This window comes from Heloderma suspectum, chromosome 2 (assembly GCF_057233095.1).
Source record: "Heloderma suspectum isolate Gila_16-S chromosome 2, 16-S_ref, whole genome shotgun sequence".
NCBI classification, from domain to species: Eukaryota; Metazoa; Chordata; class Lepidosauria; order Squamata; family Helodermatidae; genus Heloderma; species Heloderma suspectum.
This window is the reverse complement of record NC_139459.1, coordinates 365,977,475-366,005,346: the sequence shown is the minus strand read 5'-3', so window position 1 is coordinate 366,005,346 and position 27,872 is coordinate 365,977,475. Positions and strand designations below refer to the sequence as shown.

The window sequence follows — 27,872 nt, the reverse complement described above, 5'->3', positions numbered from 1 at the left end:
TTCAGTTTCTCAGCTAGTTATAGCGAAAGAAGGGATCAAATCCAAAGAGTAAGTACACCTTATGAATCAGCTCCATTTCGGACTTGAGCTGATTTCTGAGTTATTACCAGAGAGATCTTCCATGGGAAACAAGCTAGAATGGAGGAGGGCTGTTTAGGAAGATATTTGAGCTCTCAGCTCTCAGGCTTCATCTGGAGTACTGTGTCCAGTTCTGGGCACCACACTTTAAGAAGGATGCAGACAAACTGGAGAGGGTTCAGGGGAGGGCAACGAAGATGATCAGGGGACTGGAAGCAAAGCCCTATGAAGAGAGACTGAAAGAACTGGGCATGTTTAGCCTTGAGAAGAAAAGACTGAGGGGAGATATGATAGTGCTCTTCAAATGCTTGAAAGGCTGTCACAGAGAGGAAGGCCAGGATCTCTTCTCGTTCATCCCAGAAGGCAGGACCCGGAATCATGGGCTCAAGTTACAGGAATCCAGTTTCCGGCTGAAAATCAGGAAAAACTTCCTGACTGTTAGAACAATATGACAATGGAGCCAATGACCTTGGGAGTTAATGGGCTCTCCCACGCTGGAAGCATTCAAGATGAAGCTGGACAGCCATCTGTCAGGGATGCTTTGACTTAGATTCCTGCACTGAGCAGGGTGTTGGACTCGATGGTCTTGTAGGCCTCTTCCAACCCTACTATTCTATGCTTCTGTGATAATGTGTTAAGCGCTTAGAGTCAGATCCACTTGTCAGAAATAAGTATTTGATAATGGAGCTAAGAAACCACGCCCCCGTTTATATGCTGGTTCACCAGCAGAAAACCTTTGAGAGCCAGTGTGGTGTAGTGACTAGAGTGTTGGACTGGGAGTCAGGAGATCTGGGTTCTAGTCCTCACTTGGCCATGAAGCTCACCGGGTGACTTTGGGTCAGTCGCAGACTCTCAGCCCAACCTACCTCACAGGGTTGTTGTTGTGAGGAGAAAATGGAGAGGAGGCGGATTAGGTACACCGCCTCGGGTTCTGTAGGAGGAAAAAAGACGGGATATAAATGTAATAAATAAATAAAAGCTTTGCTGGTACCAACATCTTTCATGGCCTAGAACTCTTCCTCACCTGCACTGCTTTTTCTTGCCAAACACTTTCTGCCTGGTCTTGCACATGTAACAGGTACTATTTCAGACAAAGCTGCCTTGGTGGTCCTGGATTTCAACCTCCTACCTAGCAACCTAATGTGGCTTCCAGGACCTCACAACTACATTACCCCATGTCACTGGTATCAAAATGGACCACGACCACTGACCTCCTCCCAGCACTAACTACAAAGCTATCTAGACGGCATGTGATCTCTGCAACCAGGCAGGCAATTTTCCATGCAGTCGACACGCCCATCGCAGTCCAGCTGTCTATGTGTTTAATGATTGACTCTCCCAGTACCACAAGTCTCCCGCCCCCTGGAGGCACATCTTCAGCCTGAGGGGATATGTTTTTCATTTTCCAAGGAATGGCTCTCTTCTAAAGGATCATTTCTCTCCCTCAGAATGACTCACTCCTTTCCCGAGACCCCAATTCTCTGTGTCAACAGAGGAGCTCTCATTCAGGGATTGGGACACCACTTTCAGGTCCCCAAAAGTGCTGAGATGGCTTGTGATGGTCCATCTCCCCTCCCCTCCAGCTCCTTCTCTCTTCCATGCCACAAGGCACCAGGATTAGTGATTTATGCTCTCAGTTGGAGTCGGTTGGGATTCTATGGAGCTGGGGTCAACATGGACTCAAATTACGATGCCGTCCTCCTTTTGCCTGTGATCCATCTCTCCAGTCAGCTGCAGTGGTTGTGCTGAGGAAGGCACATCTCTCCCACAGGAGTGCTGTCAGGGTTGCCCCTGAGCACAGTGATTGGCAGAGTAGCTCAGAGTCTGAAGAGGAATCGCAAAACATGGGGGAGGAAATTTCCCAGGCCTGGACAGAGATGGATAGGCCTACTCCTCAAGCTTCAAAGGCACAGCTGGATGGAGAGGGCCCCTCTTCTCCTATCCCTGTGAGAGACAGCGAACAGGGAGAGGGGGGTTGGTAGAACCTGAATTCTTAAACGCTAGACGCAGATGCAGAGACAAGAGAGAAATGGCAGGGGCAGAGCTTACGTGATCTGCCCGACTAGCCCGGCGGAAACAGCTGCGTTTAGAGTCCTCACGAGATAGAGGCAGATCCCCCCCCACTTAAGTGAAGACAGCAAGGTGTCGGGACCAGAACTGTATACAGTATTTCAAGTGTGGTCACACCATAGATTTGTTTACAGGCAGTATGACATTTGTAGTTTTATTCTCCATTCCTTTCCAATTAGGCCTAACATATAATTTGAATTTCTCACAGCAGCTGCACACTGGCTTGACATTTTCATCAAGCTGTGCACCACAACCCCAAAATCTCTTTCTTGATCAGTCACCGCTCAGATCCCATCAGCGCATGTGTCAAGCTGGGACTGTTTTCCCCAACGTGCATCACTTTATATTTATTTATTTATTTATTTATTTATTTATTCATTTCATTTCTATACCGCCCAATAGCCGAAGCTCTCTGGGCGGTTCACAAAAATTAAAACCAAACAACACACAATAAAACAATTTAAAATATATAGAACATTAAAACCACAATATAACAATACAACCACAATAAAACCTAGCAGCAGTGCAGGAGTTTAAAATACAGATTTAAAACAACAAAGATAAAAATTTAGAAAGCTAAAAAGCCTGGGAAAATAAAAAGGTCTTCACCAGGCGCCGAAAGGAGTAAGTACACCTTACTTACTTACTTACATTAAACCACATTTGCCATTTGGATGCCCATTCTCTCAGTGTGGGAAGGCCCTTTTGGAGTTCCTCGCAATCCCTTTTTGTTTTAAGCACCCTAAACAATTTGGTGCCATCAGCAAACTTGGCCACTTCACTGCTCATTCCTAATTCCAGATCCTTTTTCTGGGAGGTCCACTGGATGACTCGCATAGGTTAGTTGCTGCGTTCATGAGATCTCCATCTTGGAACTGACCGATTCATTTTCCCAAGCCCTGAGTGGGCAAGAGCTCAAAGATCAGCCAACCACACATGAAAACTGGCCTGCCTTCCTCCCTTCCTTCCTTCCTTCCTTCCTCCCTCTATCTCTCCCCCCACCCTCCCTCCCTTCCTTCCCGTGAAATTTGATCCTTTGTTTCGGCTTATCCCCCCCATCCCAATGGCAGGTATTCAAAGCTAAAGCCCCTAAAGACAGAGTAATAATCTGCCATCACCTTAACTGCCACTTCTCCATCATCCTTCCTCAGCTCAGGCCTGAGGCACAACTCTTGTTCAAACACAGAAGACCAACAATACTTCCCAAAGGTGGCTGTACTCACCAAGGAGGAAGTCTGCTCCCTTAGCGGCTGCCGCTTGGTTGATGGTAGGACGGCGCATGCGCGGCTTACTGTAGCACATGGCCTCGCAGAAAAGAACACGGAGAGTGGGAATCAGGCGTCTTTGCGCAGAGGAGAGGGCTCCCTCTAGCACGCCTTCCGCCTCAAATGACTAGGGGGCCCGCAGAAGTCAGGCTTTCCATCGTGCCCACAGGTCACCCGCTGGCCTGACTCTGCCGTCTTTGCACCACTGACACCTTTCCGCTTGGATACAGCTCCAGCACCACCACTGCCTGACCCCCTGCGTGGCAGCTGGGGCCATGTGTTCCTTCAAATAAGGTCCTGCCTCTACATGTCTGTCTGGCATCGCACCCGTTGTTCCTTGGAGCCCTAGGCCAGAACATCTTTTGCCTCCATCTTGGCCAGAGATCCCTCAGACAGCCGCCTCAGCCTGCACAGCCGTCAGATTCATCAACTTCCCTTGGAAGAAATGTGGGACCACCTTATCCGAGGGGTGTTGTTCTTAAACTCCTCTTTCTCCCCCACCCCTCCACTCTGCAACTGTATTTCCCCACTGCTGCAGTTTTCTCAGCCGGTCGGTGGACTGCCCAGGATCCATTGCCTCCTGGGGTTGCCGCATGTTTTCCTCTGAAGTGGCAGTTGCCCGAGTAGTGAGCCCTCTTCGGCTTCACCTTCCCATTGAGCTTAACCAGAGCTGGGCAAAATCCAAATCATTCTGCCTGCCCCCAGAAACAGGAAGCTGGGGCTGGGCCAGACCAGGGCTGGGGGACCACCTTAAAGGAATGCTTTCGGGAGCAGAGGTGATTTGTGGTGAACAATAGGAGCATTCCCTCTGACCTGTTTTCATATGCCCAAAGAAAAGTATGTGGCTCAGTCCACCCCAGTTTTAGGCAACCTCATCCCCCCACCATGTTTTCAACTACAACTCCCCTAATGCGTGACCGCTGGCCATGCTGGCTGGGGCTGCTGGGATTTGGAGTTCAGTTGTATCTGGAGGGCCACAGACTCATGAGAAGGTATCTTGGATGGTTTGTTGTAGTTCACCGGCTCCCCTTTTCCTCCATCTTTCTTTTAAAAAACGTTTCAGATAGTAACAACCGCACTGGCGCCTCCCCCCAGCCATGCACCCGGACTCCTTCGGGAACATGATCCCTGGGGCTGCCTCCTTCCTGTTTCCTGACAGAGCTCCTTTGCCTTTAACAGCTAGACAGTTTGAACAGCTTGAAATTCAACAGCTAGACAGTTGAGGAGATGCCTCAAAACCCCCCAAATGATGGACACATTGCATCAAACCACAGATCCACTGAAGAGGCTAGAAAGGGCCTTTGCAGGAGCAGACAGTGGAGGTTGGTGGTTCTGCTATTGGTGGGGCTGTGGATGCATTTGGTTCTTAGAATCATCCCAAACTGTAAAGGAGCTATTCACTGTGCTGAACCTAGTTTGGAGATGAGGGTCAGTACCTTGGATAGCTGTTTTAGAGTTCAGGATGGTTCTGACTGAAACCCAGACTAGATTCCCAGCCCCACCGAAATCGGAACCACCATCCTCCCCTGGAAACAGAGAATGGAAAAGACACTGATCCTATGCCTGCCTGCTCCGAGGTAGGACCGATGGGGTTCAGTGGGGCTTGCGTCCAGGGAAGTGTGCATAGGACTGCAGCTTGAGAAGACATTGTCACCCCTATAGATCTGAGATTTGCATCATCATTCCCTCTAATAGCAGACTCAGAGGGGGAGTGCTGACCACGATGGAACCAAAATGGGGTCACTGAGAAACAAAAAAAAGGTGCCAGCATATGTTGGGGAACCCTGAGGTTTGCAGATGTACAGAATAAATCATTAACCCCCACCCAACAAGACCCAATCCCCCACAAAGTCAGACCAAGAGCCCCATAAGGACTGGGCATGCTCATTAGCTATGGCAGGTTGAGCCTCTGTTAAGGGATGGTGGAGAAACGCTATCCTGGGGGAAGGCATGGCTGGCAGCGCTGGAGCTGGTCACTGGCTCCCCCTTCCTTGACTCTGTGCATTTCATGGTGCAGTGGGGGGGGCGGATTAGAGAGAATTCCCTAAGGCAAGTGGCTCCTTTCAGAGAGGTGGAACTTCAGAGGAATTTAGGAGGCTGTGGAGGGTTTGTAAGGATTGCATGTACTTAAATGAACTTTATGAGGTGAGGTGAGGTGGCTGGGGGCTTTTTCTAGCTTTTTAAAAATGTAAAACCTATTTAAAAACCGCAGATCATGATTAAAGTGGAGGGGGAGAAAGAAGTTTGTGGAGGCTGATTGGATCCCTCGCTGTACTGAAGCTACTAAACTTCTGCAGAGGCCAAAGGTTCCAGTTTGGGGCAGTGAAATCAGATGCTGTGTGAAATACCAGTATTTCACATGGAGCTCTTTCATCCCTTCCTTCTCCCTCTTCAAAATTTCATTGCAAGCAAGCTCCCAACAGTGCGCATGTAAGAGCAGAAAAATGGGAAGAGAGAAACAATAATGAGCAGACTGTGGAAGGAAAGGTGGCAATCTCCCCTCTCAGCCAAAGGCTGGTGCACTGACACTAGAGTCCCTATCGGTCTGCCAAGAGAGCGAGCCCTAAGGCATCTAGTAACAGCAAGGCTACTGTGCTCGGAGGGAAAAAGCAGGCTTGTATTATTTAATCCAGATCCTGAACCGAAGGAGGGTGATTCAGGCCAAATCAGATAGGTCTGAAGCGGATCAGATCAGTCCAAATCGCTTCAGATGATACTGAAGCCCAGACAGCCTGTCTGGGAAATGGAACAATTTCTGTCAGATTAGGGAGGGGGAGGAGTTGGGAGGGGGGAACAGAGCCTTGGCAAGTGACATCTAGCTGCCAAGGGCTGAACGTTTAACCCAGCAGTCTCCAATCTCAGTGGGGCGATCGGGAGTGGGGTGCAATCACTCCTCTAGAAGGAAAGGCTTCCCTGTTTGGGCCATTTAATTGAGAAGAAAGGCAAATAAGGGGGGAGGTTTATCAAATTGTATGGAGTAGTGAAAGTGGAGCAGTGCAATAAATCAGTTGAGTTCAGTGTGACTTTCCCCCCAGCTAATGTGTATTGCAGCCAAAGAATAGTGGCAGATTCAGGACAGACAAAAGGAAAGTACTATTTGTACTTCAAAGCAACCGACACCGGAGATTAGGGATAGTGACCTCCTAATGGTCACCTTAAACACTTTCTGATTAGGATCCCTAATCCCCTGTGTGGCTTGACAGTTTTAACCTTTTAAGTCTTTGAGAAAAGGAAACTTTACGCAGGGCCAGCACAAAAGCCACTGGTCCTAACTGCCTGAAATTTGGCAGGCTCAGTCACCTGCATGGGGGCTACCAGGTCTGTATTCGCTTGTTTTGGACTACTTGAGTCTGAGAAAATCTGTGGGCTGGATGCTGCTGCTGTACACTTTGTCTTAGAAAAGCCATTGAAGATTCTTCTTCCTTGTCCAAAGATGCCAAAGATTCTTGAGACTCACTACCGTCATTTTCAGGGGAGGAATTGTCTTAAAAAGAAACACGCTTAGATATCTTGTTATACAACCAAGGATGTCCGAACCGGGCCTAAGAGTCTCTAGTTCTATAGTCAAAAACAAGCCAGAAATCATCTTACTTCAGAAAAGTCACCCAAAGGCAAATGGGAGTAAAACTACTTCCTCTCCATTCTTTGGTCAACAGTACGAGGCCCCAAACTCTAATAAATCCACACAGGAAGCCATTATATGTGAACCACTTATGGATTTTATTGTATTTAGTGGTATATAAACATTGCAAATTAAGAATATTTTCAAGTTCGTTGGATTTTCAAGATAGGAGGCAACTATGTGATCCAAATGGTAGATCTCTCTTTATCAAGGGGCAATACAGCAACAAAAATTTTACTACTGTTTCCATCTACGTTTGTAATTCAGGGCTCGTAATTCATGTACTTCATGAATTAAACCCTTTTCAAAGAAGGGGAATTCAATATAGGAGGAGACTTCAATAAAGCCCGAAATGCAAATTTAGACAGGAGGGAATCCAAGCTACCTAAGAATGTCCCCAGGGGTGATTTGGACAAAAATTTCAGATGATTAGAAATTGGTAGACAGAGAGAATTCAGCTGAGGGCAGCAAGACTTTACCTGTTTCTCCCCATGTTTTGGTACATATATGTTCATAGTTTACATTTTGATTTCCTGGGGAATAAGCCAAGCAACCATTATCTGTGAAATAAAAGGAACAACAGTTTCATTTTGGCAGGAAAGAAGTAGTCCCCCTTCACTCTTGAACAGAATCTTGCAGATTGGTGGGGGCTTTTTGCACTCCATGAATTTAAGGAAGTTCTCTCTTGTATGGGCTGTTTCATGTAAAGCAGAACTTTGCTCTGACTGAAACTTTCTCCACAATCCAGATTTACATGGCTTCGCTGCTGGTAAGTCCTTTGATGTTGAGTAAAGGTTCTTAGATGAATGAAGCTCTCTATAAATCTGTGTACAGAATTATTCCAATTGCAGTAAGAGCAGCACGAAGAGCATGAAGATGGAGCAGCAAGACTAATTCAATCACAAGCGCTCCAGTCTGACCCCGTGTGCACCAGCCTTGAGCCAAGGGCGGGATGTAAACGCGGTGCCGCCGAGAACGAGATGCACCACCCGCCGTGCCCGGGGAGTCCCAGAAGCGCCGCTGCCCTCCCTCGAACCCCAGTCCTCGCTTCGCTGGCGCAGGGCCCTCTGCGCGCGCTGCAGGCGAACTCAAGGACTCGCCGCGCTGAACCCGCGCACAGCCCCCGGGGCGGCCGAGGCGCGTTCCCGTGCGCGTAGCCGCCCGTCGCGCCGCCGGCGCCGCCGGATGACTTCGGGCGGCAGCAGCAGTGGCTGCCGTGCTGGAGCCGAGGCGCGAATAGGGGTTGGCGGAGCCCCGCGTACGAAGCCCCCGAGGGATTCTGCTCTCTTAGCTGTTTTACGTTGAAATCCCGCCATCTCCCTCCTAGGGAACCCGAGGCGGCGACGCCTCCTCCTCCCGCTCCGCTCTACGCGCACAGCCCCCGTGAGGCAGGCTGGCGAGGGCCTGTGACAGGCCCAAGTCGCCCAGGGAGCTCCCGCGGCCCGGCGGGGACCAGCCCCGGCGCCCCGCCGCCCCGCCCGCCCTCCTCCGAGGCCCCCTCTCTGCAAAGGCCCTCGCATCTCGCCTCCGGGCCTCCCGGAGGTGGGACTCCGCGGCGACGCTCTCCCGGCGCAGCCCAGGCGCCCCGCGAGCCCGCCGAGGCGCGCTCCCAGGGCGGCGGGCGTGGGGCGGCGGCCCGCGAGCCCTCGCCCGGGGGAGCCGCCCGGGGACTGCGGCGCCCACCAGTCCCGCCTCCCCACCCTCCTCCAGCGGGCGAGGAGCACGGCGCCCCCGCAGCGCCGTGTCCCGCCGGGCGGGCGGCGCTTCCTCGCTCTCGCTCCCCAAACCAGGGCGAACGCGCGCGCAACCGGACAGCTGTTGCCCGCGCGGAAGGCGCGCGAGCCCCCGCAGCGCCTGCGCCCGACGCGTGGAGCCAGGTTGCCCCGTTCCCAGCAATCGCGCTTGGCGCGCACCTTCTCTGGCGCGCGTGTCTGGCATTTCCATGGGTGCGAACGTCATCTAAATTGCTACCGTTCTCGGGGACGTGTAATGCTCACCGCTGCAAATAGCGCCTAACCCAACACGGAGTTAACCGCCAACAGCGTGAAGCCCGTTTCTCCTCCATCCCCCACAGAAGATCAGATGGCCATCACGGAAACAGAAGGTGAGGCCTGAACAAAGCAGGGAGTGTTTTCTATTATTGCTTGAAATAGAAACACCTCTTTGTAGGCGTCAGTGAATTATAGGGGGGGGGGGGGCATTATCATCACTATCCCGGCTGCAGAAATGCACAAAGGTATGAGTTGCAACTGATGAAACCCAAGTAATGCAGTCTCACACATTGCAAGATTAAATTCATCTATAACTCCTGAGTGTACTAACTTTCTGCTCAGTGTCTGCCTTCAGTAATTAAATTTTACAACCGGTTTACTCAGCAGCATGTTTCATATTTCGGCACTGTAGAGAAGCTATCACTATTTTGGCACTGTAATAACATTGAGTCAATAGCTCCTGCTTGCTACGGCTAGGGATGTACGAAAGTCACTTACCTTTCCGCAGATTCTGTTGATGGTGGGGGGGGAGGCATTCCGTCCCTCCCCCCAGAATCCTCAACGGGAGGGGGGAGGCGATCCGTTCCTCCCTGCCGGAATCCTCCACGGCCGGCTGTGCTCCACGGCAGCTCCACGGAGCAGCCAGCCAGGCCCAGCCCAGCCTGCAGCTGGATTTCCAGCTGCGGACGGCTCTGGGGAAAACAAACCAACTGTGTACGCAAATGGCAGCGGCTACGGCCGCCATTTGCGTTCCTTATTTTTGGCCATCTTAATCTACGTAAAGATTTACGTAGACTATGATGGCGAAAATAAAGGGGAACACAAATAGCGCAGCAGGAGCTATTTGCATCCGTTTTTGATTCGCCGTTTTAGCCTTCATAAATATTTACGTAGGCTAAGACGGTGAATCAAAAAGGGACGCAAATAGCGCCCGCTATGCTATTTGCGTTCCCCTTTATTTTCGCCATCATAGCCTACATATTTATGTAGATTAAGACGGCCAAAAATAAGGAACGCGAATGGCGGTGGCCGGAGCCGCCACCATTTGCGTACGCGGTTTTTGTTTTTTTAACCCAGCCATGATAGGCTACATAAATCTTTACGTAGCCTATCACATCGTGTTTTTTTTTAACCCAGCCATGATAGGCTACGTAAATCTTTACGTAGCCTATCACGTCGTTTTTTGTTTTTTTACAAGACAAATGGTGGTGGTGGTGGCAGCCGGTCGGAAGACCAGCCACCAAAGGCACCACCGCCCCAGGTAAGTCTCGTCCCGGGGTGGGATCCGCGGGGGGGTGGGGGGGCAGGCTGTTCTGCCACAGATTTCGGGGGAATACCAAGATCCGTGGCGGAATTCTGTGACATCCCTAGCTGCGGCATTATTGACCCAGCATTCCCTACCTTGATGGTTTTTTATACCGCATAGGTTTCACATGCCTGCTTCTTCCTGACTGCTGGTGGCTATCAATAAAAGGCTGCCTTGTGCATTCTGGGAGTCAAAGCTTTATCTGCACAGCTGTGGGAAGCAGTTATACATGTGCTTGGCTTCAAAAACAATGCAGGGTTCTTTTCAAATACTGCTTATTTTTACCATTTCTAGCCTGCCCTTTTAGAAGAAGGGCATGTAGGAAACCCAAACCAAAAACTCATTCAGTGTTCCTGCACTTTTAAAATCATATGGAGACCATCTTCAAGATGCACAAGTATTTCTTGCCAAGACTCTGCCTGGCTTGGGTATGACTGGCCCACGTAACAGACACAAAAACCTAAGAAATGCTGTCCTGGATTGGACCAAAGGTCTATGTAGTGAAGCTTTCCCCACCATATTCTTAGTGTCTTAATTTGTGATTACTGCCCCGCAGCTGAAGCTCTCTGGGCAACTGACAGAAGTTAAAACATTAAAACAAAGTATAACAAGTTGAAAAGCCACTTACATAAAAGCACACAGACAATATACACAAACAACATATAACTAAAAAGAACTTTGAACTGTCAGTCATAACTAAAGGCAAATCCAAGAACGATTGAAACTCATCATGTGCTGCCAAATGCCTGGGAAAAGACATAGGTCTTAACCTGACGCTCAAAAAATCACAATGTTGGTGCCAGGCAAACCTCATTGGGGAGCTAGTTCCACAGATGGGAGGCCAACACTGAGAAGGCCCTCCCCCTCGTTGCCGCCTTCTGAGATTTCCTTGGAGGAGGCACTCGGAGGACGACCCTGGATGCTCAGTGTATGAGTACGGGTAGGTTCAATTCGGGAGAGGCGTGCAGTCAGGTATTGCTGTCTCGTGCCAATTGTTCTGCCGAATGGGTTCCTAGATGTGTCCTAAGGGTACGGCTTGTGCTGAAGCGCTTTCCAAGTTCCATAAAGGTAAAGGTGTCCCCAACCAGTCGTGTCCGACTCTAGGGTGTGGTGCTCATCCCCGTTTCTAAGCCGAAGAGCCAGCGCTGTCCGAAGACGCTTCCGTGGTCATGTGGCCGGCATGACAGAACACCGAGGTGCACGGAATGCTGTTACCTTTCCCGCCAAGGCGGTACCTATTTATCACTTGCAATTTCTTGCTTTCGAACTGCTAGGTTGGCAGGAGCTGGGACTGAAGACAGGAGCTCACTCCGTCATGCAGCACTCCGGTCTCGAACTGCTGACCTGCCGACCTTCCAGTCAGCAGTTCAGCGTCTTAACCACTAAGCCACCGCAGTCCCAAGTTCCATACATTTATACATTTTCTCCCATGTGTGGGTTCTTCGATGTAAAGTAAGGGAGTCCATCCTACTGAAGCTCTTTCCACACTCCATGCATTCATATGGTTTCTCCCGTGTGTGTTCTTTGATGTATCCTAAGCTTACTGCTTCTGCTAAAGCTCTTTCCACACTCCATGCATTCATATGGTTTCTCCCCTGTGTGGGTTCTTCGATGTAGAGTAAGACAGTCCATCCTACTGAAGCTCTTTCCACACTCCATGCAGTTATATGGTTTCTCCCCTGTGTGTGTTCTTTGATGCTTAGTAAGACGACACCTGTGACTAAAACTCTTTCCACACTCCATGCATTCATAAGGTTTCTCCCCTGTGTGGGTTCTTTGATGCGTAGTAAGATTACTGCGCTCACTAAAACTCTGTCCACACTCCATGCATTCATAAGGTTTCTCCCCTGTGTGTTTTCTTTGATGTATCCAAAGCTTACTGCTTCTGACAAAGCTCTCTCCACACTCCATGCATTTATATGGTTTTTCCCCTGTGTGTATTCTGTGATGCCTAGTAAGTTTACTGCTCTGACTAAAACTCTTTCCACACTCCATGCATTTATATGGTTTCTCTCCTGTGTGCATTCTTCGATGCCTAGTAAGTTTACTGCTCTCACTAAAACTCTTTCCACACTCCATGCATTTACATGGTTTCTCCCCCGTGTGCACTCTTTGATGCGTACTAAGACTACACTTGTGACTAAAACTCTTTCCACACTCCATGCATTTATATGGCTTCTCCTCTGTGTGCATTCTTTGATGCTTACTAAGACTACACTTGTGACTAAAACTCTTTCCACACTCCATGCATTCATATGGTTTCTCCCCTGTGTGCATTCTTTGATGTATCCTAAGCTTGCTGCTCTGACTAAAACTGTTTCCACACTCCATGCATTCGTAAGGTTTCTCCCCTGTGTGGGTTCTTCGATGCAAAGTAAGGGAGCCCATCCTACTGAAGCTCTTTCCACACTCCATGCATGTAAATGGTTTCTCCCCCGTGTGCCTTCTTTGATGCGTAGTAAGAGTACTACTCTGACCAAAACTCTTTCCACACTCCATGCATTGATATGGTTTCTCCCCTGTGTGAGTTCTCTGATGCGTAGTAAGATTACCGCCCTGACTAAAACTTTTTCCACATTCCATGCATTTATATGGTTTTTCCCCTGTGTGTGTTCTTTGATGTTGGCTAAGACCACTGCTAACACTGTACCTCCTTCCACACTCCATGCATTCATAAGGTTTCTCCCCTGTGTGGGTTCTTTGATGTATCCTAATTCTGCTGCTTCTACTGAAGCTCTTGCCATGCTCCATACGTATATATTCTTTCTCCCCTGTATGCGTTCTTTGATGCATCCTAAGGTTACTGCTTCCACTAAAGCTCTTTCCACACTACATACGTCTATGAGGTTTCTCCCCTATTTTGATTCTTCGATGTTTGGTAATGCTATTGCTCACAATGAAGTGCTTTTCACACTCTGTGCATCTGTCAGGCTTCTCCCCTGGGTCGGTTCTTTGATGTGTATTAAGGTGCTGACTTTGATTACAGCACTTTTACATTCTGTACATTTATATGTTTTCTCCGCTATTTGGGTTCTTCAGTGTGCATTTAGGGGATGACCTTTTTCTACACAGCATGCATTGATATGGCTTCTTCCCTGCGTGGGTTCTGCAACATCTTTCTAAGTTTAATTGATCTTCAAGTTGTCCCCCACACACTTGACACTTTCTCTTTCTGTTTCCTTTGCGATCTCGTAGGATCAGAGATTCATGGAAACCAGGACTCTGAGGAGCAGGTGACTCCTGATTGATGGATTTCCTTTGCGCTACTTTGGTGCTCTTTATTCATGCAAGTCCCTTCTTCTGCTTCATGCCGGATGGCTTCCAAGGACCCTACAGGTAGCTTCTTATTATTCCCGCTGTCCTGCTCATCACCTGCTTGGGAAAGAAAAAGAACAGTCAGTTGTTACCTGGGTCATATTTTCTAGACTTTGGAGTACTTTGCGGGGACAAGGCTCTGTAAATAAGAAGCTGTGGTACAGAAACACTTTGGTCAAGAAACTCTGGTCTAGAACTGTGGACCTTAATTTAATTCACTGAGCAGACCTGACTGCTTTTCTGGAGTGTGAAAAATTCTCTCAAGGCACTGAAATCTCAGAAACGATAAATAAGCGGAGGCTTCGGGGCCGGGGATGGAAGGAGGCTGGGGCGGCAATAGGGAAGATCATAGGAATGCCGCCCCGGTCTCCTTCCCTCCCCCAGGAATGCCCCTTTCTCCCCATTCCCACACTCCCTTTACTACTGCGGAGGGGCATGACAGGGAGGGGGCGGGAAGCGCAGGTTCCTGGCTCTGATCTCGGAGCCCTGTCCCTGAATTTGGAGCCAGAAAAGGGAAAAATCCCATGTCCCCTATACGCTGTCTAGGGGACATAGGATTGTTCCCTAAGGCACTTTGCCCTCCGTTCATTTCCCATTTCATCACAGCGCTCTACTACTCCTTACATTTCCCAGGTGGTGGGGGAGACCCGAAGTGGGGACACCTGGGGTGCCAGGAGGCTGAGGTTTCCGTCCTTTTGAGTTGGAGAACTGGACATGGGGAGATGGCACTGGGATAACAACGGGGCAAAAGGTATGGGATAAAACATGGACCATACCATCAAAGAAAACTGTATAAACAACTCTCAGGGAGAGTGTGTTGAAATTGTTACACCGACAGTGTATCACGGCAGTACCTCTGGCAGGAATAGCTAATACAGACAATGGGAAACGTTGGAGAAACTGTAATCAGCAAGGTTTACATATCCAGATGTGGGGGGCACGTCCCGTTGCGTCACGGTTTTCTACATCATATTCTCAGACATGGCAAATATCACACATCAGACCAGAGATGCTACATCAGCACTGGCCCTGTTGACAATAGGGGAAGGACAAAATGCAAGGGTGACATCTGAGGACTTGGTTGCGTTCCTGCTGATGGCAGCCCAAAGAGTCACAGCTGAAAGCTGGAAAGAGGCAGAACGTCTAACACTGAAATCTTGGCATATGGAACTAGGCAAGGAGCCATGGCAGGAAAACCGACGTACCAAATGAAACTGGCAGAGGCAACGTTTAAACATACGATTTTCATAAAAAATGGCAGGGTGTTATTTCATATACTAATCAGGTACTTACACAGCAGTATTTGTCGAAACCTTCCTCAGGCTTTGGAGAAGAGACCAAGCTTAATTCGTTAAGGTGAAGATCTAAACAGAAAAACTCCAAACAGCCTACAGATTCCACCCATATCTTGATCTGTAAGGCAAAGCGAATTATCATCAACTTTATTAGGCCCAACCAAAATGCCTCAAAATTGTATTTCATCAGGCTTGCTGGTATAAAAAGCAAGGCATGAGGAACGGAACAAAACCCAGATGTTTAGCCACACGGCAAGGCCATGAGGTCTGCAGTTTAGGCAGACCCACTCTCAAAATGCAGATTTGCAATCTGAATTAATTAGCCAATGGTCGGTGTTGCAGGTATGGGATTACACCTACCAATGCATTCGGGGAAGGAGAAGCAGTGGCTGATGTCCCTTCTGAAAGCACAAAGGCCAGCAGTAACTCTCATTTCCCCCTTGCCATGGACTAGATGGTCTTATAGGCCCCTTCCAATCCCACTGCTCTATGATTGTATGAAACACACTGGTTCCTAAAGTGCAAGAGAGCAGAAAGTGGAGGAACCGGATATGTAATCAAGGATGCTAACAAAATTTCCCTGGAGTTGTCTGCACTCCTGAATGTCAACTTTTAGCAATTTATTTTTATTTTGCTCATTACAGGAGACTGGAATGCTAAGGTGGGTAGTCAAACGACACCTTAGCATTCCAGTGCATGAGCGCAGAAAGTGGAGGAACCAGATATGTAATCAAGGATACTTACAAAATTTCCCTGGGGTTGTCTGCACTTCTGAACGTCAGCTTCTCGCAATTTCTTTTTATTTTGCTAGGCACAGAGCAAAAGTGCAGAGAAACATAAAAATAATAAGAAAAACTTAAAATGAAACATAAAAAATACACGGTTGGCCAAAATGTAATGTGGGCAAAAGATTATGGTTAATCCTGTTTTTTAATCCCATTTCCCCTTCTAACAAGGCTTTTTTCAGGTCAAGGCGATAAAAAAGGAGACTCCTCCGCTGCTCTGACGGAAGCAGCACAGCTTCGCCCCAGCCACCTTCTCCCCGGGTGCTGGCTCCGCATCCGGGCAACTGGACGCAGCTCTCGGGCGGACAGCAGAAAGACCCTGCAGTCGGAACAAAGCCGCTTCTGGCGCGTGGGAGCGTTGCAGCTGCGCGGATGATCCGGCGCCCTTCGCTCCTCCCCCCCTCGCCCCAGAGCAAGGCGACCCCCCTGCGCCCCGCCGCCCACATGCCGGGCCCGGGTTGCTACCGGGCGCGTGGAGGCTGCAAGGTCGTGCCAGGGAGGCCCCGCAGAGCTCCGGGTCCCGTTCGGCAGCTGGACTGCAAGGATCGGCCCAGAGCTCTGGCCCCGCGGGGGGGTCCCTCCCTCCCTCCCTCCCTCTCCTCCACGGCGCCCCTCTCCTGCCCCCCGCCCCCGCGCCCCTCACCTCTCCAGGCGTCGCCCCCTCCTGCCCAGGGGCTCTGGGCCTCTTCCCTCCCCGGAAGAGGAGCGTGGCGCGACCGCCCTCCCCGCCCACTTTCGAAACCTCCCCGCCTCTCCGGGAAGCAGCGCAGTTCCCCCACCCGCGGAGGAAGCGCGCCCCGCTCCCCGCCTGCAGCCCTTGGCCAGCCGCGCTTCTCGCCCCGGAACAGTCCCGCTGTCGGTCCCCGGCAGGCGAGGCCCCTCTCGACGACAACGCTGCAGGCCGCCTTGGGGAGCGGGACGGGCGACGCAACGGCCCCTTGCCAGATCCCTTGCCACCAGACAGCCGAAAAACCTTCTGCATCTCTGGGAAACACTTTTCTAGATAGTCTGGAGTTTGGCTTCTAGTGGGCTGAGTAACACAACAAAAAAAGAGATCACACCATTTAAGCAACAACATTTCAAACATTTACTGAAAAAGTATTACTATTTACTTTTCCCTTCCTGCAGTGAAAAGTGGCACCAGCATTCCAGTAGCAGGGAGGCACAGAGCTTAGAAGCCAACCACAGCAGCAGTGTGGAGGACAGAATGCGCGCCGTTTTGCAGCTTGGAACACACACACAGGCGCACAGAGCAAGAGCTGCGTGTAGGCTGGATGGACCCGGGTGGTGCAGCTGCCTTGACTGAGGATCCCACTTGCCAGGGTCTCATAAGACTCCAGTGCTCCGGTTGTTTGGGGACATCTCTGAATGAGGGACAAGCCATAGGTAAAACCCAGCACCGTCCACCCTGTGTTCTGACAACAAATCTGACAATTGGAGCGGGAGACCTGACCTTTGAGGTTCTCCTGAACTGGACTGGGGTTCGTGGCCCGACAGCCGACTGGGGCTGAGAAAAGGAAGACTCCAGAGCAGAGTTCCCTATGACATCCTGCTGCTGGGAGCCCTCTCAAAGCACCCGAGCTGCCTGTTCACGGCCTGTGAGCCCAGGCTCCTGCCCGCCTGCCCGGAGGGATATCGGCGCTCCCCATTTCAACCAGCCGCGCCCGTGGTGTGTCTTTCTGCTGCCTGTTCACACGTTCGCATGTGAACGGCGTTGATGCGAAGCACGACGCTGTCCTTGCAAGGGGCTCCATCTTGCGCGCGCTGCAGAGAGCCTTCCCCAGTGGGGGGTATCGGAAGGGAAGGGAAGAGATGCAACCCTCCGCCCGGAGCCTGAGGGCCCCTTCTCCCGTGCCGCTGATACGGACTAGGCCTGCACACGTCATCTCGGGGGATCCGGTCCCGCCCCCAAGGCGGCCTGCAGCGCTGTCCCGGAGAGGGGCCTCGGCTGCGGGGACCGACGGCGAGACTGCTCCGGGCGGGAAGCGCGGCTGGCGAAGGGCTGCTGGCGGGGCGGCGGGGCGCGCTTCCCCGGCTCGGTCCTCCGCGGGTGGGGGAACTGCGCTGCTTCCCGGAGAGGCGGGAGGGCGGTCGCGCCACGCTCCTCCCCCGGGGGGGAAAGCGGCCCAGAGCCCCTGGGCGGGGGCGGGGGGGACGCGTGGAGAGGTGAGGGGCCTTGGGGCGGGGGGCAGGAGGGGGGCGCCGTGGAGGAAAGGGAGGGAGGGAGGGACCCCCCCGCGGGGCCAGAGCTCTGGGCCGATCCTTGCAGTCCAGCTGCCGAACGGGACCCGGAGCTCTGCGGGGCCTCCCTGGCACGACCTTGCAGCCTCCACGCGCCCGGTAGCAACCCGGGCCCGGCATGTGGCGGCGGGGCGCAGGGGGGTCGCCTTGCTCTGGGGCGAGGGGGGGAGGAGCGAAGGGCGCCGGATCATCCGCGCAGCTGCAACGCTCCCGCGCGCCAGAAGCGGCTTTGTTCCGACTGCAGGGTCTTTCTGCTGTCCGCCCGAGAGCTGCGTCCAGTTGCCCGGATGCGGAGCCAGCACCCGGGGAGAAGGTGGGTGGGGCGAAGCTGTGCTGCTTTGGGGGGTCAGAGCAGCGGAGGAGTCTTGGGGGGTTGGGGGGGGGGGGATCGCCTTGACCTGAAAAGAGCCTGGTCAGAAGGAGAGTGGGATTAAAAAACAGGATTAACCATAATCTGTTGCCCATATTACTTTTTTGCTAACCGTGTATATTTCTCCGTTATCCAGCAGATATTGGCAATTTGGTCTCTAGTTCCTCTGCCTTTTCTAAACCCAGTTTGTACATCTGGCAATTCTCGTTCCATGAATTGCTGGAGTCTACCTTGCAAGATCTTGAGCATTACCTTACTGGCATGTGAAATAAGTGCCACTGTTCGATAGTTTCAACATTCTTTGGTGCTTCCCTTTTTGGTATGGGGATATAAGTCGATTTTTTCCAATCTGTTGGCCATTCTTGTGTTTTCCATATTTGCTGGCATATGGCATGCATCACCTTGACAGCATCATCTTGCAAGATTTTAAACAGTTCCTCTGGGATACCGTCATCTCCTGCTGCCTTGTTATTAGCAGTGCTTAAGGCCCATTCAACCTCACTCTTCAGGATGTCTGGCTCTAACTCACTGACCACACCGTCAAATCTATTCCCAATATTCTTATCCTTCCTATACAGATCTTCCGTATATTCTTGCCACCTTTTCTTGCTCTCTTCTGCATCTGTTAGGTCCTTGCCATCTTTGTTTTTGATCATACCCATTTTTGCCTGGAATTTACCTCCAATGTTTCTAATTTTTTGGAAGAGGTCTCTTGTCCTTCCTTTTCTGTTATCTTCTTCCGCTTCCACGCACTGCTTGTTTAAAAACAATTCCTTATCTCTTCTGGCTAACCTCTGGAATTTTGCATTTAATTGGGCATATCTCCCCCGATCACTGTTGCCTTTTGCTTTCCTTCTTTCTTGGGCTGCTTCCAGTGTCTCAACAGACAGCCATCTTGCCTTCTTGGTTTTCTTTTTGTTCGGGACGTTTTTTGTTGCCGCCTCCTGAACAATGTCGCGAACTGCTGTCCATAGTTCTTCCGGGACCCTATCTACTAAATCTAGTCCCTTAAATCTATTCTTCACCTCCACTGCATATTCATGAGGAATATTAGTGAGCTCATATCTGACTGATCTGTGGGTCTTCCCTATTCTCTTGAGTCTGATTCTAACTTGTGTAATAAGAAGTTCGTGATCTGAACTACAATCAGCTCCAGGTCTTGGTTTTACCGACTGCATAGATGTCCGCCACTTTTGGCTACAAAGGATGTAGTCAATCTGATTTCGGTGTCGACCGTGTGGTGAAGTCCATGTATAAAGTCGTCTCTTAGGTTGTTGGAAGAGAGTGTTTGTTATGCACAGTGTGCATAATTTTGTCTAGGCAAAATTCTATCAGCCTATGTCCTGCTTCCTTTTGTTCTCCCAGACCATGCTTGCCTGTAATTCCAGGTGTCGTTTGACTACCCACCTTAGCATTCCAGTCTCCTGTAATGAGCAAAATAAAAATAAATTGCTAAAAGTTGACATTCAGGAGTGCAGACAACTCCAGGGAAATTTTGTTAGCATCCTTGATTACATATCCGGTTCCTCCACTTTCTGCTCTCTTGTACCTTAGGAACCAGTGTGTTTCATACAATCATAGAGCAGTGGGATTGGAAGGGGCCTATAAGACCATCTAGTCCATGGCAAGGGGGAAATGAGAGTTACTGCTGGCCTTTGTGCTTTCAGAAAGGGACATCAGCCACTGCTTCTCCTTCCCCGAATGCATTGGTAGGTGTAATCCCATACCTGCAACACCGACCATTGGCTAATTAATTCAGATTGCAAATCTGCATTTTGAGAGTGGGTCTGCCTAAACTGCAGACCTCATGGCCTTGCCGTGTGGCTAAACATCTGGGTTTTGTTCCGTTCCTCATGCCTTGCTTTTTATACCAGCAAGCCTCATGAAATACAATTTTGAGGCATTTTGGTTGGGCCTAATAAAGTTGATGATAATTCGCTTTGCCTTACAGATCAAGATATGGGTGGAATCTGTAGGCTGTTTGGAGTTTTTCTGTTTAGATCTTCACCTTAACAAATTAAGCTTAGTCTCTTCTCCAAAGCCTGAGGAAGGTTTCGACAAATACTGCTGTGTAAGTACCTGATTAGTATATGAAATAACACCCTGCCATTTTTTATGAAAATCGTATGTTTAAACGTTGCCTCTGCCAGTTTCATTTGGTACGTCGGTTTTCCTGCCATGGCTCCTTGCCTAGTTCCATATGCCAAGATTTCAGTGTTAGACGTTCTGCCTCTTTCCAGCTTTCAGCTGTGACTCTTTGGGCTGCCATCAGCAGGAACGCAACCAAGTCCTCAGATGTCACCCTTGCATTTTGTCCTTCCCCTATTGTCAACAGGGCCAGTGCTGATGTAGCATCTCTGGTCTGATGTGTGATATTTGCCATGTCTGAGAATATGATGTAGAAAACCGTGACGCAATGGAACTTGCCCCCCACATCTGGATATGTAAACCTTGCTGATTACAGTTTCTCCAACGTTTCCCATTATCTGTATTAGCTATTCCTGCCAGAGGTACTGCCGTGATACACTGTCGGTGTAACAATTTCAACACACTCTCCCTGAGAGTTGTTTATACAGTTTTCTTTGATGGTATGGTCCATGTTTTATCCCATACCTTTTGCTCCGTTGTTATCCCAGTGTCATCTTCCCTTTCTCAAATGCAAAAGGACGGAAAACTCAGCCTCCTGCTGCCCCAGGTGTCCCCACTTCGGGTCTCCCCCACCACTTGGGAAATGTAAGGAGTAGTAGAGCGCTGTGATGAAATGGGAAATGAACGGAGAGTAAAGTGTCTAAAGGAACAATCCTATGTCCCCTAGACAGCGTATAGGGGACATAGGATTTCTCCATTTCCTGGCTCCGAATTCAGGGACAGGGCTCCGAGATCAGAGCCAGGAACCTGCGCTTCCCGCCCCCTCCCTGTTATGCCCCTCCGCAGTAGTAAAAGGGAGTGTGGGAATGGGGAGAAAGGGGCGTTCCTGGGGGAGGGAAGGAGATGGGGGCGGCATTCCTATGATCTTCCCTGTTGCTGCCCCAGCCTCCTTCCATCCCCGGCCCCGAAGCCTCTGCTTATGTATCGTTTCTGATCTTTCAGGGTCCGGAGATAATTTTTCACACTCCAGAAAAACAGTCAGGTCTGCTCAGTGAATTAAATTAAGGTCCACAGTTCTGGACCAGAGTTTCTTGAAGAAAGCTTTTCTGTTCCTTGGCTGATCATTTACAGATCCTTTCCCCCGCAAAGTACTCCAAAGTCTAGAAAATAGGACCCTGTTAACAACTGACCTTTTTCTTTCCCAAGCAGGTGATGAGCAGGACAGTGGGAATAATAAGAAGCCACCTGTAGAGTCCTGGGAAGCCGTCCGGCATGAAGCAGAACAAGGGACCTGCATGAATAAAGGAGCACCAAGGTGGCACAAAGGAAATCCATCAAGCAATGGGAGGAAGAAGTCACCTGCTTCTCAGAGTCCTGATTTCTATAAAGCCCTGAACCTATGAGATCACGCAGGAAACAGGAGAAAGTGTGGGGGGAAATATTGAGGATCAATTAAACTTAGAAAGATATTGCAGAACCCATACAGGGAAGAAGCCATATCAATGCATGCTGGGTTGAAAAAGGTCACCCCCTAAATTCACACTGAAGAACCCAAATAGCAGAGAAAACATACAAATGTTTCACATACAGTGTGAAAGAGCAGTAATCAAAGTCAGCACCTTAATACACAGCAAGGAACCCACACAGGGGGGAGGCCTGACAGATGTGAGCGATAGCCTTACCAAACATTGAAGAACCCAAATAGGGGAAAAACCGCGTAGACATATGGAGTGTGGAAGGAACGTTAGTGGAAGCAGTAATCTTACTACACATCAAAGAACCCACACAGGGGAGAAACCATATCAATGCATGGAGTGTGGAAAGAGTTTTCGTCAGAGCAGTACTCTTACTATGCATCAAAGGACCCACACAGGGGAGAAACCTTATGAATGCGTGGAGTGTGGAAAGAGCTTCAGTAGGATGGACTCCCTTACTTTACATCAGAAAACACACACAGGGGAGAAACCATATAAATGCATGGAGTGTGGAAGGAGGTTCAGTTTTAGCAGTAGTGTTAACCAACATCATCGAACCCACACAGGGGAGAAACCGTATCAATGCATGGAGTGTGGAAAGACCTTCAATAGGATGGGCTCCCTTACTTTACATCGAAGAACCCACACAGGTGAGAAACCTTACGAATGCATCAAGTGTGGAAAGAGTTTTAGCACAGGCAGTCACATTCGGATACATAAAACACATACAGGTGAGAAATCGTATAAATGTATGGAACCTGGAAAGAGCTTCAGCGCAAGCTGTACCCTTAGGACGCATCAAGGAACCCATATAGCAGAATAATTGGCACGGGACCGCAATACCTGGCCACACGCCTCTCCCGAATTGAACCTACCCGTACTCTACACTGAGCATCCAGGGTCCTCCTCCGAGTGCCTCCAAGGAAAGCTCAGAAGGCGGCAACAAGGGAGAGTGCCTTCTCAGTGTTGGCCTCCCATCTCTGGAACTAGCTGCCCCATGAGGTTTGCCTGGCACCAGCATTCTTATTTTTTCAGTGTCAGGTTTAGACCGATCTCTTTTCCCAGACATTTGGCAGCACATGATGAGTTTTAATCAGTCTTGGATGTGTCTTTAGTTATGACTGACCGTTCAAAATTGTTTTTAGTTACATGTTGTTTGTATATATTGTCTGTGTGCTTTTATGTAAATGGCTTTTCAACTTGCTATACTTTGCTTTAATGTTTTAACTTCTGTCAATTGCCCAGAGAGCTTCAGCTGTGGGGCAGTAATCGCAAATATAAGACGCTAAGAACATGGTGGGGAAAGCTTCACTACATAGACCTTTGGTCCAATCCAGGACAGCATTTCTTAGGTTTTTGTGTCTGTTACGTGGGCCAGTCACACCCAAGTCAGGCGGTGTCTTGGCAGGAAATACTCGGGCATCTTGAAGGTGGTCTCCATATGATTTTAAAAGTGCAGAAACACTGAATGAGTTTTTGGTTTGTAGTTCCTATATGCCATGTATAACTGCTTCCCACAGCTGTGCAGATAAAGCTTTGACTCTCAGGGTGCACATGGCAGCGTTTTATTGCTATCCCCCAGCAGTCAGCAATAACCAGGCATGTGGAACCTATGCTGTATAAGAAACAACCAAGGAACCAACAGTCAGTCTGAAAGGTAGATGGGCTGCCAGGGCAAAAAGTGACACATGGACCTGGAGTTGTAGCCTTTTTTTCTGTCTAAACTTGCAAAGGATTGCACCCTTAGTTGCCTTTTTCTGCACTTTTTCCTGCTCTGCAATATTTTTTTTTTAGGAGTGCTGGCCAGAACTGTTCACAGTTTTCCAAGTGTGGTCGCACTGCAGATTTATATAGGGGCAGTATGATATGAGCAGTTTTATTCTGAAGTCCTTGTCTAAATATGCCTAACATGGAATTTACTTTTTTTGCAGCGGCTGCATGCTGGGTTGACATTTTTATCAAGCTGTCCACCACAAACCCAAGATCTCTTTCTTGGTTGGTCACCGCTAGCTCGGATCCCATCAGGTTATGCTTGAAGTTGGGATTTTCCCCCCCAACGTGCATCACTTTACACTTGCTTACCTTGAACCGCATTTGCCATTTACACGCCCATTCTCCCAGTCTGGAGAGATCCTTTTGGAGCTCTTCACAATCCCTTTTTGTTTTAACCACTCTAAATAATTAGGTGTCATCGGCAACCTTGGCCACTTCGCCTCTCACTCCTCATTCCAGATCACTTATGAACAGGTCGAAAAGCACCGGTCTTAATACAGATCCCCGTGGTTCCCCACTATTTACTTCCCTCCACTGGGAGAATTTACCAATTCTTCCTACTCTCTGTGTTCTGTTCTTTAACCAGTTGCTGACCCATGAGAGGACCTCTTATTCCATGGCTGCTAAAGTTGCTCAGGACTCTTTGGTGAGGGACTTTGTGAATAGCCTTTGGAAATCCAAGCAAACAATATCTAACGGATCACCCCTGTCTACATGTTTCTTGACCCTCTCGAACTCTAAGAGGTTAGTGAGACCGGACTTTTTAAAGTGGCATATGCTGCAGCAGGGGCGTTGAACCTCTTGAGCCCCAAGAGCCAAATTCAATTTTGGAGAAGGTGTCGGGGGCCAGGAAAAGGGTGGGGCAAAATCCCAAATATGCCAGCATAGTGTGTGCAAAAGGAGGAAGGGGGCTGCCCCTCCTCCCAGCAGTGCAGGCAGGGGAAGGACGTTGCTCAGGCTGAACACCAACCCAGCAAGGCAGGCTGCCACCACCCTTTATGTCCAAGTCGGCCTGAGCCAGGGGATGCTCGGACCTTACAGGACACCCCTAGGGCGTATGAAACGGGTCCAAATGAGTGCCCTCCAAGACTTGAGCCTGAAACCTTAAATGGTAGCATTAAGCGAGAGGAAGACTGGATTTAGGACGGAGGCAATTTAGAGTGGAGCGCACAGCCAGTCAGCTATAAGAGGCAGCAAGTTTACTGGGGAAGGGGAAAGGGGAATAAAAGTTACACAAGAACCAGAGTATGTTTGGAAATGATACTTCAAAGAAAAAATAAAGCTACCGAAACCTGTCAATACGTACCTAGGCACGGGTCTTCAAATAGGACATGGCCCGAACAGAAGTACTTGGAGTCCAAAGCAAAGGCAAAAGGAAGATGAAGACAATGGGCAGCTGCAAACTCCCCCCACCCGGATTATACGCTCAAGCCCCTGACAACTTCAAGGTGGCCTTTGTTAGCCAGTCACTGGCTGGCTGGCTGGCTGGCTGGCATAGTTTTCCCAGGCCCCCTGGGGTGGTGGTGGTAAGGGTTCCCACAAGAATGCAGCTGAGATCACTCAGTCCATGTAGCTAGGTCCTGCTCTGACCTTGGGGCTAGAGACATCTCAGGAAAGGGCACCTAAAATGACCAAGGGGCTGGAGCATCTCCCCTGTGAGGGAAGGTCACAACAGCTGGGATTGTTGAGCTTGGAAAAAAGCCAAGTAAGGGGAGGCATGATCAGAGGTGTACTCCCTCTCTCATCATGCTAGGACCCAAAGGGGTCTTCTCATAAAGCTGAAGGGTGGGAGGCTCAGGATGGATCAAAGGCAGAAGTCTTCACACAGTGCATAGTCCAACTATGGAGTTCGCTACCACAAGACGTAGTGATGGCCTCCAATTTGGATGGCTTTAAAAGGGGGCTAGACAACTTCCTGGAGGAGAGGGCTACAATGGTATTGGTAAGTAGTCCTGATGGCTTTATGCTACCTCCAGTATCAGAGGCAGTAAGCCTATGTACCCCAGTTGCTGGGGAACCTGGGCAGGAGGGTGCTGTTGCACTCATTTCCAGCTTGTGGGTTTCCCATCAACAGCTGTTTGGCCACTGCCTGATGCCAGCCCCATTTCTAACCAACCAGTTCCATCCCCACAATATGAAAACAGTTGAGCAACCTCTCCAGCTCAGCCCTATGCACGTTTACTCTGAAGCACATATTGTTGTGTTAGGGCATTAAAGGGGACGAAAGAGCAACGTGAATGCTGACCTTTCAGCTGTTCAAGGATATCAAGCAAACTGTAAACACTTCTTTGAAATGGTCATGGACTAGAAGTCATTCATGTTAATAGACATTTCTTGCAATGCTTAAACCAAATGAGCTAGGATGCAAAAACTTAACAAAGGCTTCAGAAACTCGGTTTTTTGATATGCTCCCACTAGGGTGGCCAATTACACATCACCATAAAAGAGGAAATGTACCATCAAAAAAGAGTACAAAAGAGTTTAAGTTCACAAATACTATCTAAGATTGGAGCTCATCTGTCCTTGTAGTCTCTTAATTAATTAAGAGTTTCAACACAGCATTTCAGTAGATGATTAACTCCGGCGACTAACCTTAGCTTTGAGCCCTTTTGTTCCCTTGCAAAAGTAGCTATTCTTCTAAGATTTCATCCGGATGGTACAGTAGGCTTCCCCTTTATTTTCCAGGGATTCCTGGGGGAAGCCTACAGAACAATCAAGTAGGATTAGTAAATCCAGGAAAGGCTCTTGTTTTCACCTGTAATTTTGTAAGAAAGAGGTACATGAGCAGAAGCAAGACACACAAAAGATGGCCTTGGATAAACAAACACAGAATAATATAGATGTTATAAGTAAAAAAATGGATGCTTTTGAACAACGCATAGAACAAAGGATGGGCACCTTTGAACAACACATAGAACAAAGGATGGGTACCTTTGAACAATGCATAGAACAAAGGATGGAGAGGCAAGGATTGGAAGTGAAGGAGGAGATTAAAGATAGGAAGAATTGAGACAAGAAATTAAGAAATTAGATGCTGTATTAAATCAAAGAGAAGAGTTTAAAATAATGACAAAAAGAGTAGAAGTATTGGAAAACAAAGTAGAGAAAGTACAAAATATTATAAAACAGATAAAAGAGAAAGAAGAATTCGTACAGAAAAAACCGGGAAAGTCAAGTGTTCTCTGACAGATTAAAATACTCCAGCAACAACTATCGATGTTAACAGTTCAGGATATGCAAAAAAAATTAAATTTTGTAAAACAGAAATTTTGAATTTGCTAATAAACCAGGAAGATGGTTGGCCTATGAACTTAGAAAGGAAAAAGAAAAGAAAATAATTGTGAAAATAAGGGAATATGGATTAGAATTAACTAACAAGGCGGCAATTCAGAAAGTTTTTCATCAGCACTTCTTGAATCTGTATAAAAGACACAATATCTCCCCACAATTAATGGATAGAATCATAAAATCATAGAATAGTAGGGTTGGATGGGCCTACAAGGCCATCGAGTCCAACCCCCTGCTCAATGCAGGAATCCAAGTCAGAGCATCCCCGACAGATGGCCGTCCAGCCTCGACTTGAATGCCTCCAGTGTGAGAGAGCCCACCACCTCCCTAGGTAATTGGTTCCACTGTTGCAATGCTCTAACAGTCAGGAAGTTTTTCCTGATGTTCAGCTGGAATCTGGCTTCCTGTCACTTGAGCCCATTATTCCGTATCCTGCACTCTGGGATGATCAAGAAGAGATCCTGGCCTTCTTCTCTGTGACAACCTTTCAAGTACTTGAAGAGTGCTATCATATCTCCCCTCAGTCTTCTCTTCTCAAGGCTAAACATGCCCAGTTCTTCCAGTCTCTCTTCATAGGGCTTTGTTTCCAGTCCTCTGATCATCTTTGTTGCCCTTCTCTGAACCCTCTCCAGTTTGTCTGCATCCTTCTTAAAGTGTGGTGCCCAGAACTGGACACAGTACTCCAGATGAGGCCTAACCAGTGCTGAGTAGAGGGGAACTAGGACTTCCCGGGATTTGGAAGCTATGCTTCTATTAATGCAGCCCAAAAGAGCATTGGCCTTTTTTGCAGCCACATCACATTGTTGCCTCATACTCAGCTTGTGATCGACAACAATTCCAAGATCTTTCTCGCTTGTAGTGTTGTTGAGCCAAGTATTGCCCATCTTGTAACTGTGCATTTGGTTTCTTT

The 27,872-nt window shown here is 49.0% G+C and overlaps 1 protein-coding gene across 7 annotated transcripts in view; it reads left to right on the top strand.

The window, feature by feature from the left end:
* Positions 1-17,655: 17,655 nt before the first annotated feature.
* The window catches only part of LOC146355868 (uncharacterized), an 81,895-nt gene continuing 71,678 nt past the window's right edge, over positions 17,656-27,872 (top strand). For 2 of the 7 annotated variants that reach the window (XM_084831115.1, XM_084831116.1), the window contains exons 1-3: positions 17,656-18,281; positions 20,290-22,551; positions 23,833-24,418. In XM_084831115.1, coding sequence (XP_084687241.1) covers positions 22,152-22,551; positions 23,833-24,086 — 654 coding nt within the window. In that variant the 5' untranslated portion in view covers positions 17,656-18,281; positions 20,290-22,151 and the 3' untranslated portion in view covers positions 24,087-24,418. Of the gene's footprint in view, positions 18,282-20,289; positions 27,871-27,872 lie in introns of those variants that run through there. The other 5 variants (XM_084831118.1, XM_084831119.1, XM_084831120.1 and 2 more) reach the window with 5 other exon arrangements.